The 14027-nt window shown below is 34.4% G+C and overlaps 2 protein-coding genes across 2 annotated transcripts; one reads left to right on the forward strand and one right to left on the reverse strand.

Annotated features, from left to right (window-relative positions):
• The first annotated feature begins 795 nt into the window (after positions 1-795).
• LOC142626365 (E3 ubiquitin protein ligase DRIP2-like) lies at positions 796-8822 on the forward strand. Its single transcript, XM_075800187.1, has 7 exons — positions 796-1239; positions 1989-2088; positions 3686-4025; positions 4205-4647; positions 4749-4799; positions 8075-8147; positions 8290-8822. The coding sequence occupies exons 1-7, from the start codon at positions 1116-1118 to the stop codon at positions 8461-8463; spliced, it is 1305 nt and encodes a 434-aa protein (XP_075656302.1). The 5' UTR covers positions 796-1115; the 3' UTR covers positions 8464-8822.
• A 3788-nt stretch (positions 8823-12610) lies between these two features.
• Positions 12611-13458, reverse strand: LOC142623529 (PRA1 family protein D-like). Its single transcript, XM_075796966.1, has one exon. It carries the CDS (start codon positions 13245-13247, stop codon positions 12750-12752), a length of 498 nt encoding a protein of 165 aa, XP_075653081.1. The 5' UTR covers positions 13248-13458; the 3' UTR covers positions 12611-12749.
• Between the last annotated feature and the right edge of the window lie 569 nt (positions 13459-14027).

Consider the following 14027-nt stretch of genomic DNA (forward strand, 5'->3'; position numbering starts at 1 on the left):
AAGTGAGACAAAATCAGAGCCGTCTATGCAAAGGAATCATAAACATTGTGGGCGTGGGATCCACACTATCCCAAAAGTTCTTGATTTTAGATCCCACATCCCATTTGGCACAAACAATCGATCCTCTTTGACTTTGCGAAAAATTCCCAAACACACTGATCACGTGACCAGCACATGTTCTCCGCTAATGTGCGCAGCCTGCTTAAATCAAAACAATGGGTAAATTCTATTTGCTTTTTTGAGTTAGTGTTAATCAAGTTTAAGATATTTCAAAACAGACTAATTTCTTAAACCTAATTTAGTCCCTTAACAGCAATTATTATTAGAACCTGTAGTTATTTTTCTTTTCACTTTTAAGGACTAAATTAGTTGGTTTTAAAATTTTTTAAACCAATTAAGTATTAAACCAATCATTAGGGTAATGGGATTTACCCAAAACAAAAGAAAACCCTCGTTAAAAACACTCTGGTTAGTGGTACACAGAAAAAGAAAAAAAAGAAAAAAAAAACGCACTAAAAAATTGGGGTTAGAGGGTGCGCAGGTTAACTCTAAATCACCCACCAGTGCACTCTAGTCCTAACCCCTTTACATATATATATATATATATATATCTCGCTCCCGTACTCACTTTTGCACTTCTCGTAACTCTCACACACACAGAAAACATATAAACTATTTTTTCATGCTGTTTGGGTGTGAGTATATGGTTTCGAACTATTGAACCTCGAACTGATCAATGATCAACCACTTTGCTATTGTCCAAATGGTACAAGACCCACGTCGAATACTCCAAAATCTCACTCCTTCTCTCTTCTTTTCCTTGTCGTTAACAAAACCAAACAGAGTCACCCAATTAACATAGAAGAAAAATTATCAATCATTGTGTTGTTGCACGATTGATTATTCTTCGTGATTGCCGTGGTCTTTCTCGTCAAGAACCACGGGAAAATAGTGCAAGATTTTTAGCGTATTGGTGACATGCACCATATGGGTACGTGAGCAAGAAAGCTGCTTGATTAATTAATTGTGTTCCTTTTGTTTGTTTTTCTCTGTGGGCGTGTCAGTGTCTGAGCAAGAAGAAGAATAACAAGAAGAGCAAGAAGAAGAAGAAGAAGATGACGACAAGCGAGAGAGAAGTGGCGAAGGTGCAGAGAGAGAAGCTAGCGGCATGCATGACATGTCCTTTATGTAATAAGCTTTTCATTGACGCCACCACCATATCTGAGTGCCTCCACACCTGTGAGTGCTTCTCTCCCTCTCAATCTCTCTCTGTTTCTCACGCTGTGTTCCTCCAATTTCTGATTTTTTGTTTGTGATTTTACGTGGTGTATTCGTTCCTTTTGTCTCGGTTCTTTGTAGTTTACGTTCTCTGTGTTCTTTTGTGATCTGGGTATTTTGTAATTTTCGTTTTTATGAACTGGGTCTTCCTCAATTTGCATTTTTGTCATGTTGGTTTATTGTTATCAACTTGAATAATGCTCTTCATGTTAGTAATCCTAGTAAATTATTAGACTCTAGCTTTGAAATATAATCCTTTGTATACTAAAACAAGGGGCAATTTTGATATTTTGATGCTTATTATATTATTTTGATGCATAGTATGATTTGCATTATAACCATAAAGTTTGTTGGCAATATTCTATTTTTGGAAAAAATTGGTGTTTCAAATAGTTTGGTCTTATGAATGGAAGTGCTTCAAAGCAATACACTTCCTATGGCTGGATTGTTTGCGGCTGTGTAACTTAGAAATTTTATTGAGACTCCTCAAAAAATTAAATTTCTAGTTCTTGCATGTAACAAAAATAATTTCCTTATTTTCCATCTAATTAATTTTTGTTTCCTTGAAAAAAATTTGATTGAAGCATATAGGCTGCATCAAAGACTGTATTTCCTTTCAGTATCATGTGCATTGCAAGTTGCATGAATGCTTATGAAGTATCCATTATCAAACAATATATAATTATTGTAATTTATAAATTTGGAAACAGTTTGCAGGGGATGCATATACGAGAAGTTAACAGATGAGGAAGTGAACTCCTGTCCAGTGTGCAATATAGATTTAGGTTGCTCTCCACTAGAGAAACTAAGGTAATTCATCATCATTGCTCCTATGATTTTGAAAATTTACAAATTTCAGACTTGCTTTATAAATATGGTAACTCTACAGATGCCAAAGTTATACTTTTTCTTGTCATTCCAGCATTATATGATTCACATTTTGCTCAACCACTAGCAAGGAACTCAACCTTTAATTTACTTACTAGCAACTATTGGGCATATTTAACATGGAATGAGTGAACTGATGATTGTCATATCCATAACTTCTTTCATTATTTTTTAGTGTTTATTGTGTTACATGTGACCAAAAGATGTGATAGATTGTATGCTTAAAGTTGGAATTAAATTTTTGCTTAATGTAAGATTATTGCATCGATATGTTTTAGTTGGAAGCATCAAAATGCATGATTCATGTTCCCTCTGGGTAAAACTTATAGGAAACTACACAATACCTCTGTGCGGTTTAGGCATATTTCTGCTGTGGAATGTTGCAATTATATAGTTCATTAATGTAATATTGTTATGAAAACAAAATATATTTCAGATATTTGAATGAGAATTCTCTCTGCTATTTAAACATTTAAGCTCAGTTCGACCATAAATTTGACCCCCTCTTTATATTTCTTTCCACCAATACATGTGGAAAAGATGAATTTAAGTTACATACTCTGTTGAAATTATGCCATCTTTGCTAAAGCAAAAAATTATTTGGCTCTTTTAATAAAATGCGTTTCATGGAATTAACTACTTCCTTTTGTTTCTGTGCTTGCCAAGCCAGAAGAATTGTAGACAGTAATCGCAAAGCCAAAGGAACGGTACATTTGATTCAATGACACTCCACATTGTTGTGATTTATAAGGTTGCTTGTTTGTTTTATTTTCCTGTGTGGAGGATGTAGTAATTCCAGCAGGGAAAGTGTTTTGGTCTACTATAAATGACATATAACTGTAGTAGGAAACATGGTTTTGTATGTTAGAAAGGAAAAATTAGTCACTTTCGGAAATTGGGCAGGCTATTCAACTGTTGATCAATTAGTTTGGTAGAACTAATTTGTCCAAATGTAATTCCATTTACAGGATGGTTGGTGGTATAGCCCATTTCAGTTATTTTTGGATTGTATGAACCAGTAGTCCCATTTTGATTACCTTAAGGAATCGTTTTCATTTAATTTGAATTTGTTTGATGTATTGTTGCATAAAGTACTGCCATGGTTTTACAAAATTCATGGTCTTCTTGGGGGCTATTCTGATGCATTCTCGTTTAACTTTTAAATTAAAAATAAAGTTATATATAGCAGAAATCATAGATCTTAATGATTGAAATTTTGATGATCATGATGAAGAAAAGCCTGAATAGTCCCCCTCCACCACTTAATGCAGGGTCTTTGGTTTCTCACTTCTGTGCGTGCGTGTTTGTGCGTGCATGGGTACTGCATGTAGCCCATTCTATGCCTGAGGCTGTTGTTCGGTTTCCTGACTTACAATGTCACATTTAAAAAGCCATTTTTGATAAATTATATCTTTTTAAATTACAAGAAACAACAAAAATTAAAGGTGTATTCATAAAATTGACCGGAGAAGTTGTTTAATTTTTTTTTAAGTTGCTTCAATTTTGTACTAAACTGCAGGGCAGACCACAATGTGCAAGATTTAAGGGCTAAACTCTTCCCTTTAAAAATAAAAAAGGCTGTGGCACCTGAAGCTGTGCCCTTAGTTCCATTGCTAGGCAAAAGGAAAGAGAGATCTCTGTCTTCATTGGGGGTCAGTACACCAAGTGTATCAGCCCAGTCTGGTCTGATTGGAAGAAGAATGAAAAGTGCTGCAAGAAAGCGTCATTTTCTACAAGAATCCACTCATTCTGTTGACAGGCCTGTTAATGAAGTGGAAGATGATAAGACAATGGAGGATTCCCCTGTAAATTTAAGCTCACTAGAGACTCTATGTGAAATTCCACAAAATGGAAAGCAGGTAAAGGATCAAAAGCTTTTTTTTACTTGAGCTTACTCAAATTTAATTTTTTTTCCTATATATTTTATTAAGAAGGAAAAAGGAAAATTTCTGATAGTTTGGTTGCCTGTATATTATTATGAACATGAGTATGCCTTTAATTTATAGCAATTTCCTTGATAATTATCTTTGTGATGCAGAATTCTTCTAATACTGAGTCATCTAAGCAAAACATGTCTAATAAAGATACAGAGGACCATGCTAAACCATGTGAAGGGAAAACTGACATGTGGAAACCCTTGAATGAGCTGGTGGAAGCTGCAAGCAAAACAAGGCCTATTAAGTTGACCAGGCATGGGCCCGTGGACAAACCAGTGCTGTCTGATGGCCGTGACAATGAAACAAATGTACCAAAAACCAAAATTAAGGAACATGGTAATAAATTAAAAGGCCATGGAGATGAAAATGGCTCAACTCCTACACCATCAGGTTCAAGGAAACCTAGAAAGTTGCCAGGTGTTCAACAAAGAAGAGCTGTCTCTAAGGGATTGAAGTTTCCAGCACAAGCCATGGTTAAAGCAAATAGTAAACGTGACAGAAGATTTAGTCCAATTTGGTTCTCATTAGTCTCTTCTAATGATCAGTGAGCTTTCTTTCTTTGGTGTAATAAAATAATTCATCATCAAAGAGTTATTCTATCCTATCTCAATTACTGAGTTTTGATTTTGTGCTTAATGGTTTCAGGGGACAAGATGCACCATTGCCACAGATATCCTCTTGCTACTTGAGGGTTAAGTGAGTTTCATTAACCCCGCTTCCTGCTGTCCACTTGTATTATTGATTTGTTCATTCTTGTCCATTCTTGTCCATTTTAGTTATGAGAAATAAAAAAATTTGTGTTTGAAGTCCTTCTCTGCACCATGTTTGTCCGTTTTGGTATAAGTTCAGAGGTACTTTGGTATTTATGAAATATTAGAATGTTATTGTTATGCTACACTTAAGGTCCGTTTGGATGTCACTTATTTTGTTGAAAACTGAAACAATAAAATAAAATAAAAAAATCCGGTTACTGTTCATAAATGAAAACACTGTTCATTTGCCTTAATGCACTGTTTATGTCCCATGAACACTGCAAGAGGCACTAGTAAAAAAAAAAAAAAACACAAAACGTTGTGGTCAGAACGCAATCCAAACGCTACCTTAATGTGCTCTAGTCCAGGTTGATGATGCCTTATTTGGAGCATGGGGTGTGTCTTATCATTTTTCTTAAATTTTTTTCAGTCGATTGATAGTTGCAAGGTTTTGACTGAATACTTTTTGTCACATACTTTTAAAAACTTAATACAGTGCAAGTGAGGATTTATTTAGGGAAAAATGTCAGATTAGAAAATGAACATTTCTATAGAATTTTTGTAGTACTTTCTCAGATACATATTTAGTAGTCTGGCATTTGTTTCCCGCTTGGACAAGGAATTTCAAGTAATTCTACATAAACATAATTTGGTACAGACATTTAGGTCAATTCCAATAGAGAAAATTTAATATCAGGGATTTTTATAATCTTGCAACACCTTATTAACCAATTGCTGACGCCTAAGACATAACAACTTTGAACATATGAAGGTGGAGCATGCTGATAAAGAAAAGGACAAGTAACCTATCAATGAGGAACATATTATTTAGTATAAAACCTAAGACATAAGCAGAAAAACCATAAAAATGTGCTCGACTAAAATGAAACTTCCATACTAGAATTTGATTAAAATATAGATAACATCTTTTTGTCTAGGGTGATGAGTTGAGACTTGAGCACTTTCTAAGCCACCTAAGTATAGAAATGTGATAGAAACAGGGTGAACAGCCCCATACTCTATATTATTGAAATATGCACAAATGTATACTGTGCAGTGATCTACCCATGTAAGGTATGGGATAATTCTGCTGATGGAAATATTATGCTTCCTAAGACAGATTTTATAAACCTACAAATCTTCCAATTGAATATTCCTTTCTTTACATTTTTTTTTGGGTAGAAACAAGAATTTCTGTAATTTCAGTGTTCCTTGTTAGCTCACTTATTAGTCTGTGTTACTTAGGCTGCAAACATCAGGTTGAACTGAACCACCCTAGCTTTTTACCAACTAGGTAGACTAAGGATGAACTTTACAGACCTAGTGTTAGGCTTAAATACTAAAAAATTAACTGACTTTAACTTCACCTAAGGCCATGGGGTATCCCAAGCTAACCCCTACATGCAAACTTTTGCAGTATGTTTTTATTTTTGTGGAACATATTATATGGTAATAAATTTGAAATGAGGGCACCATATCACATTACATGCTTTATTGTTTGTTACCTAAAGAAAGATCAGACTCTCTTAAGACGTAAAATTATCAAGGCTTGTTGATGATCCCTTTCTATCTGCTTCCTTTCATAGCTATAAAACTGAAATATATTGGTATTACAAAATAATGACATGCAGTAAATAAAAGAAACTAGGACAACAATTGGTGGCCGAGGAGCACATTTCTTTCTGAATTCTGTAGTATCAAAACCTTTCTGTTTGCTGATAGTATGAGGGGGGCCCTGGTGAAATTAGAAAATTGGTTTGCATTTTTTTTTCTTTTATTTTTAGGACACTATTGCAATTGACCCTTAAATTCACTAGTTAACTCTGTATGATAATGTACTGATAGTGTATTGTGCATTAAATAAACTATTCCTAGAATGACTAGGATTACTAATAACAAAAAAAAAGCACTTAAGAACTTCTAAACCAAATAGGAAAAGAACTCAAACACAGGAAAAGAGTAATGGGCCTCTAGGACAGCCCATTCCTGGAAATCCTGAAATTACTAAACTTTCTCTATTTCGTTAATACTTTTTAAAACTAAACCAACAAATTTCTAACCAAAAAAACTTAATCCTAAGACTTGATAATGACTAAAATAACGTATGAAAGGTGCCAAGCAGACCATGTATCAAAACTGGGCCACAATTCTTAGAACTTTGCACATTTAATCTTGTTTTTACTCAACTCTTCTTTATTGTCTGCATCAGATTCTATAGTATTTCATAATGAGTCCAGGTTTATGCCTTCAAATGTCATAAAAATTTAAATAGACCAGCATCTTATGATGAAAGATAATATATCCATAATACTCAATCAAAATCATATGACGTTATTGGTATCTCCTGGTGTTTCCAAGGAAAACATCCAAGGTTTAAATTCCCCCTCCCCCATTGTAACTATTGAATTATAAAAATAAAAATAAAAATCTATTTTGGGTACAATTATAACTTCCTTTTCATTAATCTCACCTTAATTGGGGAAATCATAAATGTTGACAGGATGATCCAACTTATATTTGTTTCTATAGAACGAAAGCTCCCTTCTTGACATTTTGCTTCTTTTTTATTTTCTTTCTTGGAGTATGCGATCTTGCTTGTTTCTGAATAAATTTTTCATTATTAAAAAAGTCTCATCTTTTTGTATTGTTAAAATTAAACAGTTCTTGCATTAGATTTTGTTGATATTCCTTTTATCAATGAAAAAGTTCTCATTTTTACAGTTAATACGGAATTGGATCCATAATAATGTATGATATTCAAAAGCTTGAATGATTTGTTTGTATGCAATCCTAGAAGTATCCTAATTATCATCTTTGTTAATAGTTCTATTACCTTGAACGGGTAACCAAGAGGGATTGATTAATGCCTTTTGAGTGCCATGGAGAATATGATGGAATCATCATGCATTGAAAATGGGGAAAGGCAATATGCCTAAATGTCTGAAGTTCATTATATTATTAATATCATTGTTTTCATGAAAGTTCCTGTATGATTAAGAATTACAGGTGACACATATGCATTTGAGTTCATCCAATTAGTGTAATTGGTGCTGGGTGCTGCATATATGTGCCTTTTGCCTTTGTTGGGCTCTGCATCAACATAAAATGAGAGCACTCTTTAAAATAATATTTTACTGGAATTCTTAGCATAGATGACTTCTGTAACTTCATTGAGAAAATACTCCCAATTTTACTGATTTGTTCTTCGAACTGTCACAGGGATGGTAGTTTACCCGTTTCATTTATCAAAAAGTATCTTGTGCAAAAACTGCATCTTGCTAGTGAGGCTGAGGTAACTTTATCTTTGCCTAGTTTTTTCTGTCCTTGGGCTATACATATCATTTTACACTATGCTGTTTCTCTATGTGGCCACCATATGAAACATGGAATTGTGGATGGGGGATTTGTTTTCTAAAAGGAAAATTTTCCTACAGGTGGAGATCTTGCTGCGGGGTCAGCCTGTGATTTCTACACTGCAACTTCACAACTTGGTAGATATATGGTTGCAGACAGCACCATCATCAGAAGGAATAAATGCATCTGTGGGCAGCTCCGCGAAGAATTTTGTGATGGTTCTGTCTTATTGTCGAAAAGCCCAGCTCCCATGAACATGTTTCAATGATGCTTAGTCAGCTGTATCCCAACAGTTATCTCAGCCAAGGCAATCCGAGGCAGCACAAATCCTCCCAGCATGCATTTGCATGGAAAATCTTAAATTCCCTTATGTTTTATTGCGTTCAGGCATGCATATACATGCTATGTGGATATATATGCGCTTTCACTATAGGAGTTTTTCTTGCTTTATAAAACTTGCTCATACTTAAATGAAGTAATCTAAGATGTGATGCTAGTTTAAATTATGGATTCAAATTATACGACAATCACAAATCTAAAGCAATGCACATTTTTTTTTTTTTCATGCAAGTCTAATTTGGCAGGTAACGTGTCTGGTGTTACCAGGATCAAATAGTATTGAAGGAACAATTGATAAGGATAGCATAGATATACTGCCCTAGCCATTATACCAAGAACTATAAAATCCCCCAATATGGACAAAAAATATATACACATTTTCTAATCTTTTTTTTTTTTTTTTGTGTGTGTGTGTGCGTGCGCGCGCTGAATTCTAATCTCTTTCAATTCTTGGGATTTTCAACTCTGTATAGATAACTTCCTTTCCTCGTTATACTTTAAATTGTTTCACTTTGATTTCTATACTGACAAAATTGTTTCAAAAAAATTATATTGCCATTTGATGGATAGAAAAATACAAACGTGATAAATGAATTTCATGCCATATATGCACCATAACATTAACATGATATTGGTTTCATGAATTTATTTGTTATGCTATTATTTTCCATCTATTAAAATGACATTTTAAAATCAAATTATAGTAAAGACATTATAAGGTTAGAGGACGACTAAATATGAAAGTTAACCTATATTTAGGAGAACAAAGTTTCTCTCCAAACTTATTCAAACTTCTCATATATCTTTTTTTTTTCTTTTGTTTGAATTTTAAAAATCTAACTATTGAATTTCATATTCCTTATATTTTTAACATGCATATCAAATTTCGTTTAGATCAAATGTTATTTACTATTCGATTAATAATATAAACTTGAAATTTTAACATTTGTTTGATGATATACCAATTAATTTTTTATCTTCATTAAATTTTGCAAGCATTAAAAATATAATAAATTAATAAGAACATATAATCTAATAGTTAAATTTTCAAAATTAACACTTAATATAAAGATATACGAAGAGTTTGAAGGTTTCTTTTCAAACTATTTTGGAAGGAAACTTTGTTTTATTGAGTATTGCATGTTGTCAACTATATATTTTAGTTTCAATCTACTTATACGTGGTTGAACATAGCAATAGCATACAGCAGCAACGGCAAGATTTTATGATTGATTCCGGATCATTTTCAAATGAGAACCAGAACATTTGGCGTAGGATTTAAGATTTTAGGCCAGTAGCATTCATTCCAAAATTATTAGTGGTACTAGCCTCTTTTCGAGTATACACACCCCATCCTCTTTTTTTATGAACATTGAAAACTGAATAGTAATTCATGCTAAGAAATGGACTAGCCTGACTAGACAATTTCCCAAGCTGTTTATCCACGATCATTTAACAGCAACACAACTTAAGGCTCCTTTCTTCTCGCAAAATAAATACTAGAAAAAAACACTTTAGCCTCCTCCCAGACCACTAGTATTTTTTATTTTATGTAATATATGAGTGCTCTCTACAAAATATGACTAAAGAGTAGAGCACTGACATTTAAAAAAAAAAAAAAGTATTCAGTGCTGAACACTGCAGGATCAGGGGAGCCGTTACTACTGAGCTATCTTGCAAATCGTTAGGTGTTCCCAATTACATTCAAATACATACATAGTGACAATAAAGCACAAGCAGTATTATCTTTTTCAAAGACAATGACATTCAATGCAATGCTAAAAATATTGTAGCTCAACTAGTTAGCACTTCTTCGAAAAGACATCAAAAGTTTAAATCCACCATTCCACGTTGTAACTATTGAATTATCAATATACATATATGCACTTAAAATTGTACCTAAGTTTTACCCCTTCATTATATTTGAATTCTAACCTTTCTAGGTTTACCCACCCAGGCAAAATTTTCTCGCTTTTCCACAAAGCTGAAATTGGCCAGTTTGAAATCCTTCAATGAAATGATTACAAGAATTGCAGTCTATCACTTTCCGGAAATATCTTGGGAGTTATTTAAGACTTTCATTTGTCTCTCTCTTCTCTTTTTTTTTTTTTTTTTTTTTTTTTTTTAACCCTTGCTTCTTCCACAATTACCATAATAAAACACCATCGAGATACATGTTCCTCACCCCTAAGGCCATTGCATTTTTAGTATTTGAGTTGTTTAAGCAATTTATTCACATGTTAATGAATAGTCTTGACTCTTGACTCTTGACTCTTGAGAAGCCAAGACAAATCTGAACAACAAAGACCAAGTCAAGTACAATTAAGTATGGACCAAGAAAGGCTCCCTTATTGATATTTTTTCCCCCCACCCCCTCCAAAAAAATAAAACTCAGTTGAGGCTAAAAGGCAACCCAAAAAATTAAGATTAACCCTCCCTTTATCTAGAAAATTACTGTGAATTTAATTTGAAAACACACACACGTATTAGCAAGATAGAGCTGAAAGCTAAAGCCGGTTATTAGCAACCAACATTCTACCTTCCAAACTTTTCATCACATGTAGATCTGTTCTTTATAAGCAATGGCACGCATTGATGAGCCACAGATATGAATAATTTCAGACTTTAGAGAGCTTAAAACTTGATTAAGTCTATTGCATTCATGATACCTCATAAGGTTTGTCTATTTCCATCATCTACGAAGATGAATGGACATCATAGAAGGCTTACAAATCCATTTTATTCAGGGCCTCCACTATGGGGAACAAAATGTCTTTTTAAATTTTAAACAAAACATTCTATGCATTTAAAATGCAGAGTAAACGTATGACAGGACTTCAATCAAAATGAAATTACTAAGAGCCAAATAAAATTAATTAAGTAAAACAGTTAAAATTATCACAATCACTGAGCAAACATATATCACATAATTTCACAAGAATGACGGATGCAAGCATCAAACTAATCACTAATTTTAGACCATGGCACAATGCATCAGGAAGATGCAGACTCTCAGAAAAATTTCAGCACATTGTATTTGTAGCTGTGTCTGTAAATATCATAGTGAACATTCATATGTGTGGGTATATAGTTTCCAATCCATGTCCAGTCTGCATAAAATATAAATGGTGGAAAGTTTGACTCTTATGCCAACCAAATATTGTGCATAGCACAGTTAGGGAGCATTTAAAGAGTCTAAATTCTCAAGCAAAGGAATTATTACATCATGGTGCCCTCTTCTGATCTCTTCAAAGACAAATATCTATCTTGGGCTAGTTTGCTAAGCCAATCACTATCAGAAGGAAATTTTAAAGTTTAAATAGCATGAGAGAACCCAATAAGTAATAACACATTCGGCATAAAGGAACAAATTTCGCACTGATAAACTATAATGCTAACCCATCAAAAATCGGGTAGTTTATAAGAACGACACGACATCACAACTACTAGCTTAAGAACTTGTACCATGAAATGATGATTTTCTCCAATGAGAAAGAAAAAACTATGACACAATTAAGATAAATTCAAAATACAACAACAAACAAGCCTTAATCCCAAAATTTAGTTTGGGTTGGCCACATGTATACTTTTCCTCCATTTTATTATATCCGAAGTCATATTTCTTGTTAATTCCTTAATTGATCAGCCTTTACGGTTAAGTAAAAAACTACAATGGTGAACCTATAACTTGATTAGAATATGGGAATTAAGATAAATTCAAAATACAGCCCTTTTGGATAGTGGAAGTAAGAGCAATCACTAAGCTCCATAGACAATCTAGATTCAAGAACACATAAATCACAAGGATAGTAACACATATAAGGCAAGAATTATTTAACAACCAAACTATTATGTATCTTGATAGCTCAAACACACCTATAACACACACATGCAAGCCTAGCATAAGAAATATCGAATGAAGAATTTATTGCTCGACATATACACTCATAAAGTTTTCCTAATAACACAATTTAATTATGTAAGGGCACGAAATCTGATCCATTCCATTTTGTTTCATAATTATGTAAGGGCATGTAATAACACAAATTGACAAAAAGACTATAAAGCGTAATCCCCCAATACTAGAATGAAAATAAAAATCACCAAAGCGTGTGTATCATTCGAATATCAATTCATTGTAAAGCCTACAATAATCCAAAAAAAGAAAAAGAAAAAGGGCAAAAGGGTCAGAGATTCAAAGTCATACACCAGTGTAGTCTCCCCTAGGACTGTCCGGGAGCAAAGAACCGTAAGGAGAGTCGCGCACAAGATCGTCGTTGGCCCTAAGAGCGGCGTGGAGAGTGACCAAGGCGGCGCCGATGAGGACCGAAACGACGACGTTGAGCCAGACCTGAGTGAAAATGAGGGCGACGAGGGTTAGGAGAGCGAGAGCCCCGACGACGAGTCGTGGGTCGAGGGTGAGGCCGAAGAGGGAGAGGGGTTCGGTGCGAGAGAAGAAGAGGAAGAGCCAGGCGGCGAAGATGAGGAGGAAGACGATGAGGGAGAGAGGGTGGTAGAGGAGAGAGAGGAAGAGGACGAGGAGGATGACGAGGGCGTAGTTGGAGAAGAAGTGGGTTAGGTTTTGGGAGACTCGGCTCGTCGCCTCGGAGATAGACGCCGGCAGGCTCAGGGAGGTTGGCTCCAGGAAATCGCGCCATGGCCGGAGCGTCGCGGTCAGGGATTCGGCGGTCGTCGACATTGTTTTGTTTTGCTGGGGGACTAAACTGTAATTTTACCCCCCCTCCCCAAAAAATCCAACAAATGAAGATGGTTTTGGTTTTGGTTTTGGTTTTGCTAGCTCTTGGTCTTGGATACTTGCATATATGGGTGGTGTGTGTGTGAAGACTCAAGACTCAAGACTTAAGACCCAAGTTTTGGGAGATGAAGAAGAAGTTTCTTCCGGGGTGCCTTCAGACTGTTGACCAGCTTTATGTAGTCAAATTTCTCTGCACCCTCCGTCCTATTTAGTTTGTTATTACTAATTTATATATATCTTAACTTTTGAGATATTTTGAGTTTATCCCTTTAAAGTTGACCACCTTTAAAGTTTTAAAATTAAATTCAGACCCTTTTTTGTTACTTATGGTCTAGATTCATTTAAGTCATTTCATTTATGCACCGTGATAAAATGTTCATTGAGTATTTTTTAACTTTAAGGGATAAAATCATAATTATCCTATAACTTTAATTATGAGTTGCATATCTTCATCGGCGATCTCTGTTTTATTCAATGTGGGTGCTTTAAGAGTCCAAATTTTCTGTCTCACTTTTTCTGCTCCACTCTATACTCCACCAATAAAAACTTGCCACGTGTTCACCTAATTAATTAAATACTACTATTAATTAATAACGGTAGCATTAATAAGTCAATAATGATAGTATTTAATTACTTAGATAAACACGTGACAAGTTTTTATTGGTGAATTATAGAGTGGAGCAGGAAAAGTAGGACAGAAGATTTGGACTCGTGCTTTAGAGG

This window comes from Castanea sativa, chromosome 2 (assembly GCF_040712315.1).
Source record: "Castanea sativa cultivar Marrone di Chiusa Pesio chromosome 2, ASM4071231v1".
Classification (NCBI taxonomy): domain Eukaryota; kingdom Viridiplantae; phylum Streptophyta; class Magnoliopsida; order Fagales; family Fagaceae; genus Castanea; species Castanea sativa.

Bases quoted from the DNA above. Each gene is read 5' to 3' on its own strand.
- LOC142623529 (XM_075796966.1), bottom strand. From the start codon at position 13,247: ATGTCGACGACCGCCGAATCCCTGACCGCGACGCTCCGGCCATGGCGC.
- LOC142626365 (XM_075800187.1), top strand. From the start codon at position 1,116: ATGACGACAAGCGAGAGAGAAGTGGCGAAGGTGCAGAGAGAGAAGCTA. The intron at 2,089-3,685 runs GTAATTCATCAT...ACTAAACTGCAG, and splicing joins TCTCCACTAGAGAAACTAAG to GGCAGACCACAATGTGCAAG. The intron at 4,648-4,748 runs GTGAGCTTTCTT...TAATGGTTTCAG, and splicing joins TTAGTCTCTTCTAATGATCA to GGGACAAGATGCACCATTGC.